This window comes from Cyprinus carpio, chromosome A24, assembly GCF_018340385.1.
Source record: "Cyprinus carpio isolate SPL01 chromosome A24, ASM1834038v1, whole genome shotgun sequence".
Classification (NCBI taxonomy): Eukaryota; Metazoa; Chordata; class Actinopteri; order Cypriniformes; family Cyprinidae; genus Cyprinus; species Cyprinus carpio.
Window position 1 is genome coordinate 22717064 of NC_056595.1, and position 15534 is coordinate 22732597.

Here is a 15534-nt window from a genome sequence, read left to right on the forward strand (position 1 = left end):
TTTCTGATCATTCAATCTACTAATCTTCACAGTTTACAGTTAGATGTCTAAAGCCCACTAAATAATATTTTCCAAAATATCATAGATCCGTTATCTGTTTATAATATAAAGAGTTTATCCAAATGGTGTTGATTAAAAGACCTGTTTTAATGGCCAAGACGACATGTATTAAGATGAGATGATGTGAAAATGAGGATTTTTTTTCACCTAGTATTGATTAGGATATGATTTTTGACAAATGTTGTTGAATCTCACAAACTCCAGGTCATATTTAGTCTCAGAATTAAAAGGACAAAATGCATTTTAAAAAACTTGTTAAAATGTTTATGTGTGTACTCATTGCATTTAAGGACATTCATCCTTAAAATATTTACATATGTATTATATTTAGGCTAATTTAGGATATTTTTACATTACTTTTTAATTACATTTAGGGCCATTTATCCCTAAAAAAAATTATATAAGTGTTATATTTAGCCTATTTTAGTGTATTTTACATCACTTTCATGACATTTAAGGACATTTATTATTAGATGTTAAAATTGCAAAAAAAAAAAAAAAAACTATATATATATATATATATATATATATATATATTATATAATATATATTGCATATATCTATATACATTTATATATAATTGCATTGGATCTAAGGACATTTATATATAAAATATTTAAATATTTTATATATGCATAAATATATATATATATATATATATATATATATATATATATATATATATATATATATATACATGTATATATATGTGTGTGTGTGTGTGTGTGTGTGTGTGTTTATTATATATTACAAATAATTTGAATATTAATAGCCAAAGATTGACAGCAAAAAATATTCCTACTGAAAACAAACATTTCAGTTTGGCCTGGGCAATTTACTGTATTTGCTTAAATCATTGCATACAGTTGCGCTCAGCCACTTGGTGCTGCTGAGGCAATGCTGTAAGATCATCACCATAGTTTCTGCAGGTTTCTATGGCAACTGAGCCACTATATATCCACCGAGATGGAGTGGAGAACAGTGGAGGAGCAGAGAGGAGGGGAGCAGAGAGGTGAGCTCTGGAAAGCAAAGGGGAGGAGAAAGCCAATGAGGGGAGCGGAGAGGAGAGTCAGACAGCAGGGAAAAGTAGGGGGAAAAAAACACTGGCATGTCTTCAGAGAAAAATAAATACATGCATGTTAGAAAGAGAGAGAGCGCGGGCTATTTCCATCCTGTGGTTGTCATGGAAACAGAGGCCTCACTACTGATGCAGACGTTCAATGCTCACAGATGCTCGGCACTTGAATCTGATTAACAACAACTGGCGATAACTATCTCCTATATATCAAATATAACAAGTCAGCACTGCAAAGCCAACATAAACACTGTGACCTTCACCTACAGAGCTTTAGAGAACGGTCAGATAAATACTACACAGTCACTACAGACATCTCTGATTGTATAAAGCATCACGGAGATGCCATTTTACATTAATGTACACGCAGCCAAACGCATCTATCTGTCAGTCAGTAGTGTATGCAGGAAATGAGACAGTACAGTCAGTCGGCAAGCAGCATCAATGCAGATGATTTCCAAGAGCACTATATGCTGATGCTCGATCACTGTTTTCAATCACTTGATTAGCAGCTCCCCCTCACTCCTCTCTGAAGGACAGAGGGTTTCCCACATTTCACAGTTGCTATGGAAACGCTGCAACGAGAACAGGGAGTATATGCAGGAAGTGTGTGGCTTATAGGTGAAAGACCGGGATGAAACGAAGATTTTCCACATCCAGTTTATAGTAGTTATTCACTACCTGTTTAAAGTTTGGATTTTTAATGTCACTTCTGCTCACCATGGCTGCATTCATTTAAAATAAACAGTGATATTGTGAAATATTATTACAATTTAAAATAGCTGTTTTCTATGTGAATATCTGGTAAAATGTAATTGATTCCTGTGATGCAAAGCTGAACTTTCAGCATCATTACTCCAGTCTTCAGTGTCACATGATCCTTCAGAAATGATTCTAATATGCTGAATTGCTGATTTTGGGTTGCAAGGTCATGATAACATTTGCTGAATGCAAATAATAAAATGCAACTAACTATAAACATGCACAGTTAGGACAGCAAAGTCAATTTCCTTATTCAGCCTGGTTTTTTGTAAAAAAAAAAAAAATCTGTTTATTTTAGGGACTTTTTTACTTATATGATAAATAATTGAGCTCAGTGTCCAATATATAATCTGGATATTGAATAAAACATTTAAGAACCACTGATTTAATCATTTAGAAACTGCCAAATGATAGACTGAATATCAATAGTGATTTAAGCAATTTGACCATTTTCCAAACATCCACCAGACGGTTGCAAAATTAGACCACGCCCCTCTCCAAAAACCCCGCCTCCAACAGATGCAAGTTTAGTGCAGAAAGTGTTATGCAGACAGTGTTAAAAAAAAAAAAAAAAAAAAAAATGCACAAGCCACACCCCCCTTTTTGCTGTTTACAGAGTCTTAAGCTACAACATTTCAAAAATAATAGTCAAGCATAAAGACACGCAGTCAGAATTCTAAAGCCAAAATGTCCATGTTTTATTGGTAAAGAGCATCTGTGTAGCGAATGGCATAGTGCAGAGGCTCACACGCACAATTAAGCATTTGCCACAACCTTTGACCCGGAACTGATGGCCAATCAACTAGCTCTCCACAGCCCAACCACACAGCATCAACATAGAAAACAAAGCAAATTAACTAAAAATACTCAGTACAAATAAATAGATAAACAGATGAAGATCAAAGCTGAATGGAACAGAGCCGATATCAGCGGTACTGTATTTTTTGATGCAAAAAGATGAACTTTAATTTTTTTTTTTTTGAGGTGTGTGTTGTTCTAAAGATAGAGATACAGAGAAATATATGAGTGAATCTCATAAAATTTGCAAAAAACTGCTAAAATTTCACCACAAAATTGTATTATTTAGCCTATTTTTATATTTTTTTTCACAATGTGACATTTAATCAAAAGACTGCAACAAAAGAAAGCATTCTCAAAATTGCAAAACATTTGTAATATAATAGTACTGTTTGCTGCACTCACCACTTTATGCTAATTTATATGAAAAATTATATATTTTATGTATAATAGTAATTTTGTAATTTATTACAGTAATGACAATCTACAATACAATATGGGAATTACAAACAAAATCAAAAATTAATTATCCATACAACACTAGCGGTAAAATTAATTTGATTATCATAAAATGAAATGTCACATATAAAAAAAAAAAAAAAACGTTATGGTCCAAAGGATTATTTTTTTATATGCACAACACAATTCTATTCATTTGATGTTGTGGTGAAATATGGTCTGTTTTCATGAGATTCACACATAAATAGAAGGAGAGAGAAATGCAGATAGTTTCCAAAAAACTTCATTCTGTTTCAAATCCTGAAGAACGCATGTTCTGCTAATGGTAAGTCAAAAAATAGAGAATATTTACATCTTTAGATTATATACATGGCAATACATGAACACATGGTCAGTGTGAGAAGGTGATATAGAGAGAGAGAGACGGAGAGAGACCCACCACATTAAGAGTCTACAGTGATTATACCGCTTCATATAATAGTCATAATACAATCTTTCTGTGCTGATTCAGAAACAGCTTCAACACGGGTCTCAGCCCCAGTGTCTTCATCTCACAGCCAGTGAAATCAGTTTAGAGCAGCTTTCGAAAATGGAGAAAGGTTTAGATGAATTGTCTCTCAGTAGCTGTAAAGGTAATGTGATTTTGCTGGCCACAGAGAGGATGCATAGATGAGAATACAACCTGCTACAGGACGACACACATCTGAACGTACTGATTCAATGCCTCATGATCTTGGGCAGGTAAGCGTTTGGCCATTTAACATTTCACAAGTTTGTTTATATAATATAAAACGAGGTATGGAAAGGCTCAAATGCAAGTCTAATTCAAGCAAAGACTCCATTTGTGGCTTTTAGTCAATGTATGTTAGCTATATGCTGGTGCACTTACAAAATAATCTCCAAAATGATCAGATATATATGCATTTAAAAACTTCAGACTTTCTCTTTCAGGAAAATGAATCAATGACTCATCTTGCACTCAGTTGTATGTCCAATAAAATACTCTAGAATGAGAATCTTCCTCACGAAATACCACTAATTAGCAATAGCATGTAGCAAATCAGGACTCATTTGTAGAAACTGGTTGTTTATGTAGCTTTAGCATTGCATTTGGAATTACATGGATGTGCTATGCCAAAATCTTTCAATTTGCTAGCATTAAATAGGCTAAAATGTTCAAATATTACATCCAAGATGAATACAAATATGCCTGTCTGTGTATTTGTTTGTTAAGATCACATACACCAAAAGATGTGCATGTTTCAATTCCGATTTCTGGTGTCAAGGACACAAAGCGAGGAAAAGGGAACACGGTCCTCACATTAACTAAGCTTTTACTTATGTGATACTGATGTAATTCTGATCTACCTATGTTCCGCATCAGTAGATGAGGGTCAGGTGCTACAATAAGCTTTTAAGAGTATTTCCTGGCAATGATGTTGTTGCTAAGCAACTCCACTGGATATTCAAACACAATCAGCTTTCATACTGTAGGGAGAAATATGGAAAGCAATAAAATAAGCAGAAAAATATATAGTTTGCCCTATAATTCCATATGAAGAATAGCAGGGAGACATTTGAAGGACTGGTTGGATACAATATAAATCTATGTATAGCACTTCATCAAAAAGTTGTCCTTAATCAAACTTAATAAATTAATGCAAAAAACAATTGCCCAAATTTGATTCAAGGAAGGTCCCAGCATTTGAAAAATGATGAATCAGTTTTAACACCAACAATCTGATAAAAGATGATGAATTGGAAATGAAAAACCGAATAAAGTTTAATGCAGCAATTACAATATTACACGCATGTGTACTCTACTCCAATTAATGGCACATTGCACATTGTTATTATACAACTTCAAAGCCATTCAAAGATGAATAGAACGCTTTATGTAGTCAGCAGTTGTTGTATGGCTCCCACGAAGGACCTGTCAGTCCGCGAATCTCTTCAAAGAAAATACTCTCTGAAAGTGAGGCATACAAGTTTCCCCAAATGGATGGCTAATGTTAAATTTGAAGCGGCCCAAGAGCGATATTATTCCCATTCCCTGAACCCTGATTCCCAAACCCAGCGATTTGGTCTATAAACAGTATACTTGAAAATCTTTACATTACATGTCATATTGCAAAATCTTTCATCAGAAAAATCTGGACATTTTCACAATGTCTTTCATTCTCTCTCTGTTAAAAATCTAAAATTTTCATGTTGGTGAAATCTCCTGTGCTGCGTATCCCAGTATATTTCAAAGCTTTAATACAGCTTATATTAAAGTCAACATGAACTCAAAATAGACGCTGTTTACATTAACACACTTTCCTTATTGTGCATCGGTGCACATTATGCCAAGTAAAAAAAAAAAATATCTTCAGAATCTTTTATTAAAATGTAACCTGCTCTGCCTCTGAAACGACTTTCCATTTCGGCTACTGTCACGAATCCCTCTTGACTCCATTCTGGTATGCCCACTTTTCATGATCCAATCAATTCCTGATGAATAAAGTCAAGACCCGCCCTGCGTCCAATGAATATCCTGTTTCACATAGAAATACTACAGAAGTTAAATGGGTTGCGAATGGTGTTTCATGTTGACTTTAAGTCCAGACACGTTCTGCACACATCAAATGCCAGTGAAATAGCCCTTACACACTGTTGTTACTCTTCAATTCAGGCGAAAAATACAAACATATGACACTCAAGATCTCTTCAAACGCAGATCTGCACAGAGAGTTTGCACTACAGCGGCTTGTCGGCAGGTGCTGTTTTACCTTTGCAGAGGAGAGCAGCCAAGTACTCTTATTGTTCACATGGAAAGACTTCTTCTCTCTGCCCTCTCCTCTAGGGATGATGAAAGTGTATGTCACCTTGAAACTGGTGTCTTTTAGAGTTCAGATTTCTGAGCTTATGAACTGATCCTCACTTGTGCTAGATTCAGAATGTCATCATGAAGCAGAGTGAGCATGAGCATGTGTTCTGGATCACAGCAGTTTAAGTCTTTATTTTTGAATTAGTCTCAGTTAATACTGTCCCTTACACACACACACACACACACACACACACACACACACACACACAGGTACACTACCTACTGAGGTGAGTATGATGAATAATGATGTCAACCTCTGGGAAGTGTAAATGTGTGTATGCTTTTATACAGGTCTGTTAGCTGTTGTACATCGATGTGTGTACTCGGTGTCGCTGGACTGTGGCAAACCAACACTTAAGTAATTACACTACTTTAATATAGACTATATTTTTTATACGTGGACACAACTCATAAGAACTGCAAAAAAGACGCTTGCTTTGGCACATATGTACTCAGTAGTGCCATGTCCACTTCATCAGTAAAAGCCTGTCTTTTTGTTCATTGAGTGGAATATTCCATAGAATCTGTCGGAAAGGGATGGAGTTCCATAATGTCCAAGACTGCAAAGACTTGACAGTCACACTGGTTTAAAACCAGTCTACTTCCCTTCCTGCGTGTGCATGTGTATGCGAGGGTAATCAGATCTGGGTTTCCTGAACGCTCTCCTTGGAGCCATTCGATAGCAACAGCGGCTCAGTCTGCAAATTGGGAACGTGACTAAGGCCTTTCAAAGTTCCATGGAAAGTCATCGCCATTGGGATGGGAATTGGTAGGGGAGGTGAGGTCGAGCCAGGGTTGGAGGGGTCACTGGAAATCCCCATTTTCATGGTCGAAGCCTGATTTTGGGAGGAAGGGTTGGGTTTGTTGTTGAGCATTCCAGAAACCATGTTCAAGCCCAGTATGTTGTTGTTAAAGTGGTGCGTTTTGTAGTAGTGGTTCAGGTGGTCCGCTTGCCCAACACTCGGTAGGGTCATGATCTCAGGGTCATGATTCCTCGGACTCTGCCCGCTTCCTCCACCAGATCCTGCACCTGTGTGGATGGTGCTCCCTCCCGTGATGCCACTAGCCCCACCAGAAGATCCTATCTCATCTTCAACGTTTATGATCTCAATGGCGCATGCCGGGCCGTGGTGTTTGTGCAGTTGGTGCTGCTTGCGAAGCTTGTAGAAGACGACCAGCATCACGGCCGCCATGAAGGTGATGGCCACAAAGCAACCGATGATGATCTTGGTCGTCTTCATTACGTCCTCAAGACCTGAGAGGTTGGCGATGTCCGTGATGGAGACCGTGAAAGGGTGATCGGGTGCACGCGTAGCTCGCGGTGACAAGGAGGACAGCATTGAACCAGTGGGACCTGTTGATGCAGATGCAGCCGTCGGCCCTGGAATACTAATGAACGTCTCATTGACGAACTGCCGTGCTGAATCGTGGCCATCTTGCCCAGTCTCTAGGGTTTCAACGGTAACAGTTGTGAAGTAGCTGTAGCCGTTGCCTGGGTCAGATGCAGAGACGTTCAACACAGCAGTTGCTGTGGTGTTGCCAGCAGAGTTGGTGACCATACAGGTGTACGGTCCTGTGTCTTGCATGGTCACGTTGGTGAAATTCAGGGTTCCATCATGTAGGACTGAGATCCGGACCTTGTAGGCTCCATGGGTCATCAAGGTTCCATTGGGGGTCAACCAATTAACAGAAGTCATGGATGTCCCAGTGCGGCATTTCAGCTCCGCTGCCATTCCCTCTGTCACATTCAGGTCAGTGGGTGGCTCCACAATCACAGGTGCATAGCAGGTGAAGTCTCGCTGCTCGAGGTCACCAATGTACCTGCCCTTAGTACCCGGTGGGGCATGGCAACGTGCACAACAAGTGGAGTTATCAGGAACAGTTTCTTTAAGCCACCAGCTCAACCACAGAACATCACAGTTGCAAACCCAAGGGTTGTGGTTCAGATGGACGCGCTCTAACTGTTGCAGTGGAGTGAAGAGATCATGGGGCAACGAATGCAGAGAGTTATGGGACAGATTGAGCTCCTCCAGGTTCTTGAGGTCATCAAAGGCATTCCTCTCAATGACGGAGATCTGAGAGTGCATGAGCCACAGTTTGCGAAGAGACACAAGGCCTTGGAAAGATCCAGGACGCACCACACCCAGTTGGTTTCCTGACAGCTCCAATTCCTCTAGCCGCACGAGAGGCGTCAAGTTGGGTACATCCTTAAGCCCACACATGCCTAGATTCAGGAAACGTAGGTTCAGCAGCCCCTCGAATGCAGCCTCCGAGATGAAACTGAGTTTGCGCAGCTCGCCAAGGTCTAACCATCGCAGTGACGGCACACGGTGGAAAGCGTACGCTGGGAGTGTCTCTATGGGGTTGTTCCTTAGCCAGAGTTCACGCAGCTTGCTCAGGTACTCAAACGCCTGTGATGGTACCAGTGGCAGTCTATTGTCAAAAAGCTCCAGGGTGATAAGATTGGGAAGGCCATTGAAAGCTCCCACTTCTATATGACGAATCTGGTTCTTAGACAACTGTAAAATTTCCAGATGATTTAGGTGCTTGAAGGTGTCTGACCTGATCACCTGCAGAAAAAGAGAGGAAGAGAATATAGAAAGTTATAAAAGCATACATATTCTGGACCTGTGTTACTGCATCTCTACTGTTACAGGTTAACCTGTTCTGCAGCAGTTTGAGTGATAAAGATCACCATATGCCTTTCTGTTAGTATGCATACACACAAAAGGTGCATCTTTGTTATTTCATGCTATTTCAGTATGTGTGTATGCATGACCATCTGTCACTCTGTGATCGAAGATGACTGATGTTTCATTTTGAATAGAAATAGCAAAATGGCAGTTCAATGAATATCTTGGGTACTTACATAATTACTACTGGTTGAATTGATTGATAAATTATAGGGGTAGCACACCAATGAAATGGTTAATAAGCAACTTTTTTTAGTGGAGTAAACTGATCCATAATTAATTATCTTTTGGTTTTAATCTGACCATTTCTCCTTTTTCTAACAATTAAATTAAATTTGATATTGCATGGTCATTTTCATATGTACCTAATTTTGGCTGTAGTTTTTTGGATAGTAAGATGCAGTTTTCATGTCCAGTTCTAGGAGAAAACGTTCTAAACACCTATTTAGGGTATCAAGGAGGTTACCTGTATGGTGTTCTCCTGGAGGTTGAGGTATCGAGTATTGGACGAGATACTCTGTGGAACTTCGTTCAAGCCTTTTCTGGTACAGATCACTCGACTGGCTTGGTTGGAACAGCTACAGAGAGCAGGGCAGGCGGGACTGGCTTCAGCCAATCTAGGCCCAAGGAGGTGTGGCCACAACAACAGTTGGACCAACCAGATGAGGGGGGAGGGGCTGAAAAGGACTGTTACCATAGCAGCCTGCATGGCAACTGAGTCATGTCCTGCCCCTTTCCTAAAACAAACAAGGCAAACAGTGATTGCCAATTCCCCTCAAAAATTTTTAAAGTGTATTTTCAATAACGAGATCCACAAAACAAGAAAGGAAATTAACTTTTTTACGATTAACTTGTGGAATCAGGTATCAAAGTGTAATCCACACAGTTGTCAACAGCACTGGATGCTGCTACGGGAGTCTTCTGCTTGCCATCAGAATCATCACAGTCAGCACTGGCCTTGCTTACTGAAAGAAAATACACGGTAGGGGGAACGAGAGAGAAAGAGGACGAGAGAGGTCAAAAACTGCATATATGTACAGCTTATCATATTTCATATAGCTAAGGGTGTGAGGGTCAGTACATCAGCAACTAAAAACTCTGACCTGTACAATTAAATGTTGTGACCTCTAGCAAAACTGGAGTAGAATTTAATTTAAGTTAATTTTCACTATTTTCTCTGCTTATTTTAGTACTTTTAAACCTTGAGTAGGTAGTCATAATTGTAACACAAAACGCTTACATTTTTTTCTCATCCATGGAAAAAAAAAAAAAAAAAAACTTCCAGATTTGGTCTGGCCATGCGTTTTAGTGTTTAATTCAACTAGTGGTTTGGACTGGTTGAAGGCTACATGTTGTCCTGTCAGAACAATGTTACACTTTAAAACTGTATTTGCAAATACGTTTTCTTTATTAAATGTGCATATACGTGTGGTTCTGTAAACATAAAAATAAAAATAGATTATAGAGTGAAAAATTCTAATATACAATAATACAATATTCACATCGTTATTTGGAACAGACATTCAATACAAAGAAATGTGTGCGTGCAACCACTGTGCATGTGAGCTCTACAACTGAAGAGGTAAACAACTCTCATGTCTGAACACTGATGTTTACTAAAAATAAATACAGAATAATGCTGATATTAAATGACCCATGACGAATGTTGGATGACAGTAAGGCAATAGGAGCAGAATTTGTTTGTAAAAACAGCTTTACAACTAAACATAGACAGAATGGTGTTTTAGCATATTCTAACAGACGATAAATATGCAAGAATTCAGTAAATACTGCTTATATTTAAATAAATGCTGCTGATTTTTTTCTGACTCACACTTTAAAAAAAAATTAATTCTACAAAAAAAGTGTTAAGAAATGGGTCTAGATCAAGCTTTAAGATGTAAAGTGGGCAGTAAGACCCTTGAGACCTGTTGCTTTTCGTTTTTTCTAAACCAAAAGTCCTCGAGCATGTTTACATACACCACAATACATTGATTACAGTCAAAAATAATCTCATCCTACAAACCCGACAAAGCAAGAAAACCATGTTTGCATGATTTGAAATTAAACCGTTTTTCCAGTTTTGATGTTATAATGCAAACATTTGGGAACACAAGTAAAGGTTTTTAAATGCAAAGCAAATTTAGGGCAATTGGCAAAAATGTAGGAGTACACATCGCTTCCCCATTGCCACCAATGGTCTCTACGATCAACTTAGCTTACGATGTTTTTGAGAAAGGCAGTCCAGGTTTTTATCCATTTTGACATCAAAGCGTAAACGGGCATGCGCAGAATGCACGCGCACACTGAATAAGCCTTCAGAACACCGGTAAAGGTTATTTTACATGCATATCGAGGTAATGAGAAAAACTCATTCCAAACGGTTTTGTTTAAAGTGTATGACCTTTAGCTGAAAACAGAACACTTATTAAGTAAAACCAGAGTAGGATTGTGCATTGTGCACGCGCTCATTATCTTACATCAGGAATAATTTATTTCAAGCAAACACAAAAAAAATCAAACAGAATTCAAAAAGTGATTTTAATATTGCATTGTCTCGTAATATGGCTTTAACATCTTTGTCCATCACACGCAGGCGCATCTCGTTCGTGTGTGTGTTGTGTGTGTGTCACAGGTGCGGTGGTGCAGCTTCACTGTAACCATGACAACGCTAAATTGATTTGCAGATGCTGGGTGTCGGAATCCGGTTGGGTGGCGGCGCTCTGTTTGCACTACGGCTTCGTCAAAACCAGCCACAGGCCAAAGCATCGAGTCAAATACACAAATTAAACATCTATTTCATAAGCCATCATACTGATTATTAATTAACCTTCATAAGACATCAGATGCGGGGATCTCCATCATGACAGACAGAGTCCGCAGTGAGTCTGTTGCTCTTATATGAGAGAAAATCGGTGCATCTGAATGCGTTAGTGACTGCGGTGTCTTAACGGAGACCGTCGTACGAGCGTGAAATACACAAGTGAGGCCCCGACACACACAGGCGCGCGCGCGGTCCCTCGCTCGAAGACGCGCAACAAAATGGCACACGGGTGTCTGTGTAATTCACGGATAATGAGAAAGAAAAATGCAAATCAAGCCAAGCCGTCGTTTACACCGCCAACCGCTAAATCGTCACAATTCCAAACGGCCAGATTCATTTCTATAAATAAACATCGAAATAAATAAATAAACTGAATAGCTAAATAAATAAATGAAGGCTGAATGAAAGATCTTACCGTTCTCCTCTCATGCATCCATCACATCATCCGGATCCTCTTCTAATGAATCATGCACATCATAACCATATGGAAACTTATTAAACCTATTAAATCAAATCAAAACGGTCGCCCGTCAATCATTCATTCAGCATGAACTATAATCAAACCTATCGATCCATTTTACAGCATTTGATATCATGCATCTGATCAAATGTATATCGTACCTTTTCCTTTCTCCTCGACGAATCTTCTTCTAATGATTTTCCCCCCGTTGATTCGGTGTCTCTCACAGATCCGGAGCGCGTCAGTGCGCGCGGACACGGTGAATGACGGTGAATATATAGTTAACAGATCATACCACCGCTGGAACAAAAACGATGCAGTCGCTCGCTGTAAAGTGTGAAAATCGAATGTAATTTGATTATCCGGGATAGAAACCTACTGGCGCATTTTTGTAAGTGTATGCAGGCAGCTCGTGCGCGTCGTGGCCGTACAGAGGGACGGATGCTGCACCCAGCGCAACATCTTACGTAAAGTCCGTAGCGACGGTCCTGAATACAGCGACCAGCTGAAGAACGGACCACTGAGACATGCACAAAACACACCTGCTGTAGCCGGTTTCCATACATCCATGCATCCACTCATCAGTCCATGCATTCATGCATCCATCCTCTCTTTCATCTGCTGGCACGAATGTGTAGGACGACTGTCAGATCATTTAAGCTTTGAGATCCTAATTATACACTACTGAAGCTTAACATATATATTTTAAAATGGCAAAGCTGTTTGTCTAAAGCAGTGTTTCAGAGCTGCTTTTGCTTTGCATTACATCATTAAATAAATAATCAAACCCTGACATTTGTTAGTATATTACACTGAACTTCATAAGCAAATATAAATGATTTAATAAATTACAAAATGCTTTAGTAAGTAACAGTGTTTTGACATGAAATACAAATTATTTCATCCCATAACGATCCACCATTTGAAAAGCACTTATCTAAATGATGTTTAAATAGCTAGTTTTGTAACTTGAGCCTTATATAAACAACATTTATATTTGTTAATTGCCACCATTGTTATTGTTGATATCTACAGTATGCGTTTGTAATAGACTACTCACACTAAATGGTTGCCAGAGATGACAACCATGATGCAGTAAGTCATTTAAGTTGTTCGTTCGAAGTTCAGCTCCAGGGTTTTCCATTAGGGGTCTGTGAAAATCCTGCCCGTGGACAGACATAAAACAGGGGATTTTCTTTGAATATATATTTACACTCTCAGAAAAAAGAGTGTCACTGGGGCAGTACCTTTTCAAAAGGTACACTTTTGTATCTTTTAGGTATTAAGATGTACACTTTAGGTACTAATATGTACCTTTAAGGTACCAACATGGACTCTTTAGGTACAAAGTTGTGCCTTTTGTAAAGGTGACCACCCCAGTGACAACTTTTGTACCTTTTTTTCTGATATATAAATGATCCTATACACATATCCTGTGTATTTATAAACATGTGACATGAATAGTCAGGCCATCCAAGATGTAGATGAGTTTGTTTCTTCAAGGGAACAGATAGCACTTTAGCATCTCTTCCTCACCAATGGATCCTCTGCAGTGAATGGGTGCCGTCAGAATGAGAGTCCAAACAGCTGATAAAAACATCACAAGTAATCCACACCATTCCAGTCCATCAATTAACATCTTCTGAAGTGAGAATATGCATGTTTGTAAGAATCAAATCTATTGTTAAGATGTTATTAACTTCAAACCATTGCTTCCAGCTAAAATATACTGTAAGTCCTCTATCCATAATACTGCTTCCTCCAGTGAAAAAGTAATCTTGTCTGAATCAGAAGAGAAATCTGCACAGATCAAGCACCGTTTAAAGCAAAACAGTCCAAAACAGTTCTTAAGAAATATGTGTGGATTTTGATGTAAGAAACGACAGAAGATGGACTTTTTCACTGGAGGAAGCGTTATTATGGATTATGGACTGGTATTTTTGTCAGAAATGATGGTTTGAAGTCAAAAACATTTGTTTCTCACAAATACACACCTTTTCACTTCACAAGTCATTAGCTGATGGACTGGTGTGGTTTGGATTACTTGTGGATTATTGTGATGTTTTTATCAGCTGTTTGGACTCTCATTCTGACGGCACCCATTCACTCCAGAGGATCCATTGGTGAGCAAGTGATGTAATGCTACATTTCTCCAAATCTGATCAAAAAACAAACTCATCTACATTTTGGATGGCCTGAGGGTGAGTAAATTTTCAACAAATTTTCATTTTTGGGTGAACAATTCCTTTAAACATCATACAGAGGGCACAAGTTATTAATGAAAGCTATTTATGTAAAAAAAAAAAAAACCTTACCGGGAAAGCTAATGCAAAATGCATCATCTGTATTCACATATAGGGAGACCTAAAACATGCACAAGTACCTAAACTGATGCTTATCTACTGTATGCAAGCTTGGTTTCAAGCACCAATTTATTTCAAAATGCACCACAATTTCAGTTTCAGCTTTTTTAAAAGTGTCTTTGCGGTCCCTAGTAAAGGTTGATGACCACTAGTAATGCTGATTCTCTCAGTAAAGGAATAAATGAATAAACAGGGCGTCTTAAACAGATCCAGCTGTCATAATGGTGCTTGGCCTGCATGTTGAACATGCTTGTGGTAGTTAGTTCATATTAGCAGCCCTGTTTGATCTCTCCTCTGGTTTTGTGTTGAACTCTGTCTGCGTCCCACACACTTGTGTCCTCCAGTATGTATTATGACTTAATGATAAGTCATCTACCTCTCTCTCTCCCTCTTTCTCTCCATCCCCCTCCCATTAAGAATCCAGTCACACAGTGGTGCAGTGGATGTTCTGCTTTTCCTCACCTCACTCGTTCCGTACAACGCGCACAGACGCGCGCACACAAATATAAACAAACAAACAAAAATAAACGACTCCCTAGTCTATATAACTCCCTCTCGTTTAAGGCCAACTTCGGCTGTGTCATCAGTTTCGATACGCATCTGTTGTGCGGTGGTTTTCTGCGCTCACAATGTCACAGCCGCGCGGATGTGATTTCCGCGTGTTCATTTCTCCCCCGGTGGTTTTGTGCGTCAATATCTCGAGGCGTTTTGTGTACGGTTTCTTCTCACCGAGGGTGCTGATGTGGGGTTTCATGTATGTGTGTGTGTGCGCGTGCATGTGGAGGACTGTGTGAATGAGTTCTCTGTATCTGCCTCACCGAAACGCGATGTGCTTCTGTTACTAATACTAGTAACCATGGGCATGTTTAGCTTAGCTTGACATTGATATTATCAACCATTATAATCTCAAGAACTTGTTTTGCACAAACCATTAAGATCTTATTGTTATGAAAATTACATCAAAACTCAATTCAAACCAGTTTGTTCGTTGTGTCCCAGACTTGCTTGTCCTAGTACAGTGGTTCTCAACCACATTCCTGGAGGACCCCCATCACTGCACAGTTTGCATGTCTCTTTTCTCAAACGCACCCGATTCAGGTGACCTGCTCATTAGAAGAGACTCACAGACTTGAAATGGTTGTGTCAGACAAAGGAGACATGCAAAATGTGC

General features: G+C 39.0%; 1 protein-coding gene across 3 annotated transcripts; it reads right to left on the bottom strand.

The window, feature by feature from the left end:
- Positions 1-2571: 2571 nt before the first annotated feature.
- LOC109088578 (leucine-rich repeat-containing protein 4B-like) lies at positions 2572-12615 on the bottom strand. Of its 3 annotated transcripts, none has more exons than XM_042714795.1 (5): positions 12162-12615; positions 11956-12041; positions 9568-9681; positions 9183-9453; positions 2572-8593 (listed from the first exon to the last, which is right to left on the bottom strand). In XM_042714795.1, exons 4-5 carry the CDS (start codon positions 9423-9425, stop codon positions 6662-6664), a joined length of 2175 nt encoding a protein of 724 aa, XP_042570729.1. In that variant the 5' UTR covers positions 9426-9453; positions 9568-9681; positions 11956-12041; positions 12162-12615; the 3' UTR covers positions 2572-6661. The 3 variants fall into 3 exon arrangements, with proteins under 3 accessions (XP_042570729.1, XP_042570728.1, XP_042570727.1); XM_042714794.1 differs by having other exon boundaries at positions 9561-9681; XM_042714793.1 differs by having other exon boundaries at positions 9553-9681.
- Positions 12616-15534: the final 2919 nt, after the last annotated feature.

What these genes read in the sequence shown, in the direction of transcription:
- LOC109088578 (XM_042714795.1), bottom strand. Translation starts at nt 9,425, where the DNA reads ATGCAGGCTGCTATGGTAACAGTCCTTTTCAGCCCCTCCCCCCTCATC. An exon ending in TCCAGGAGAACACCATACAG is followed by an intron (nt 8,594 to 9,182) that starts GTAACCTCCTTG and finishes CTTTTTCTGCAG; the next exon opens with GTGATCAGGTCAGACACCTT.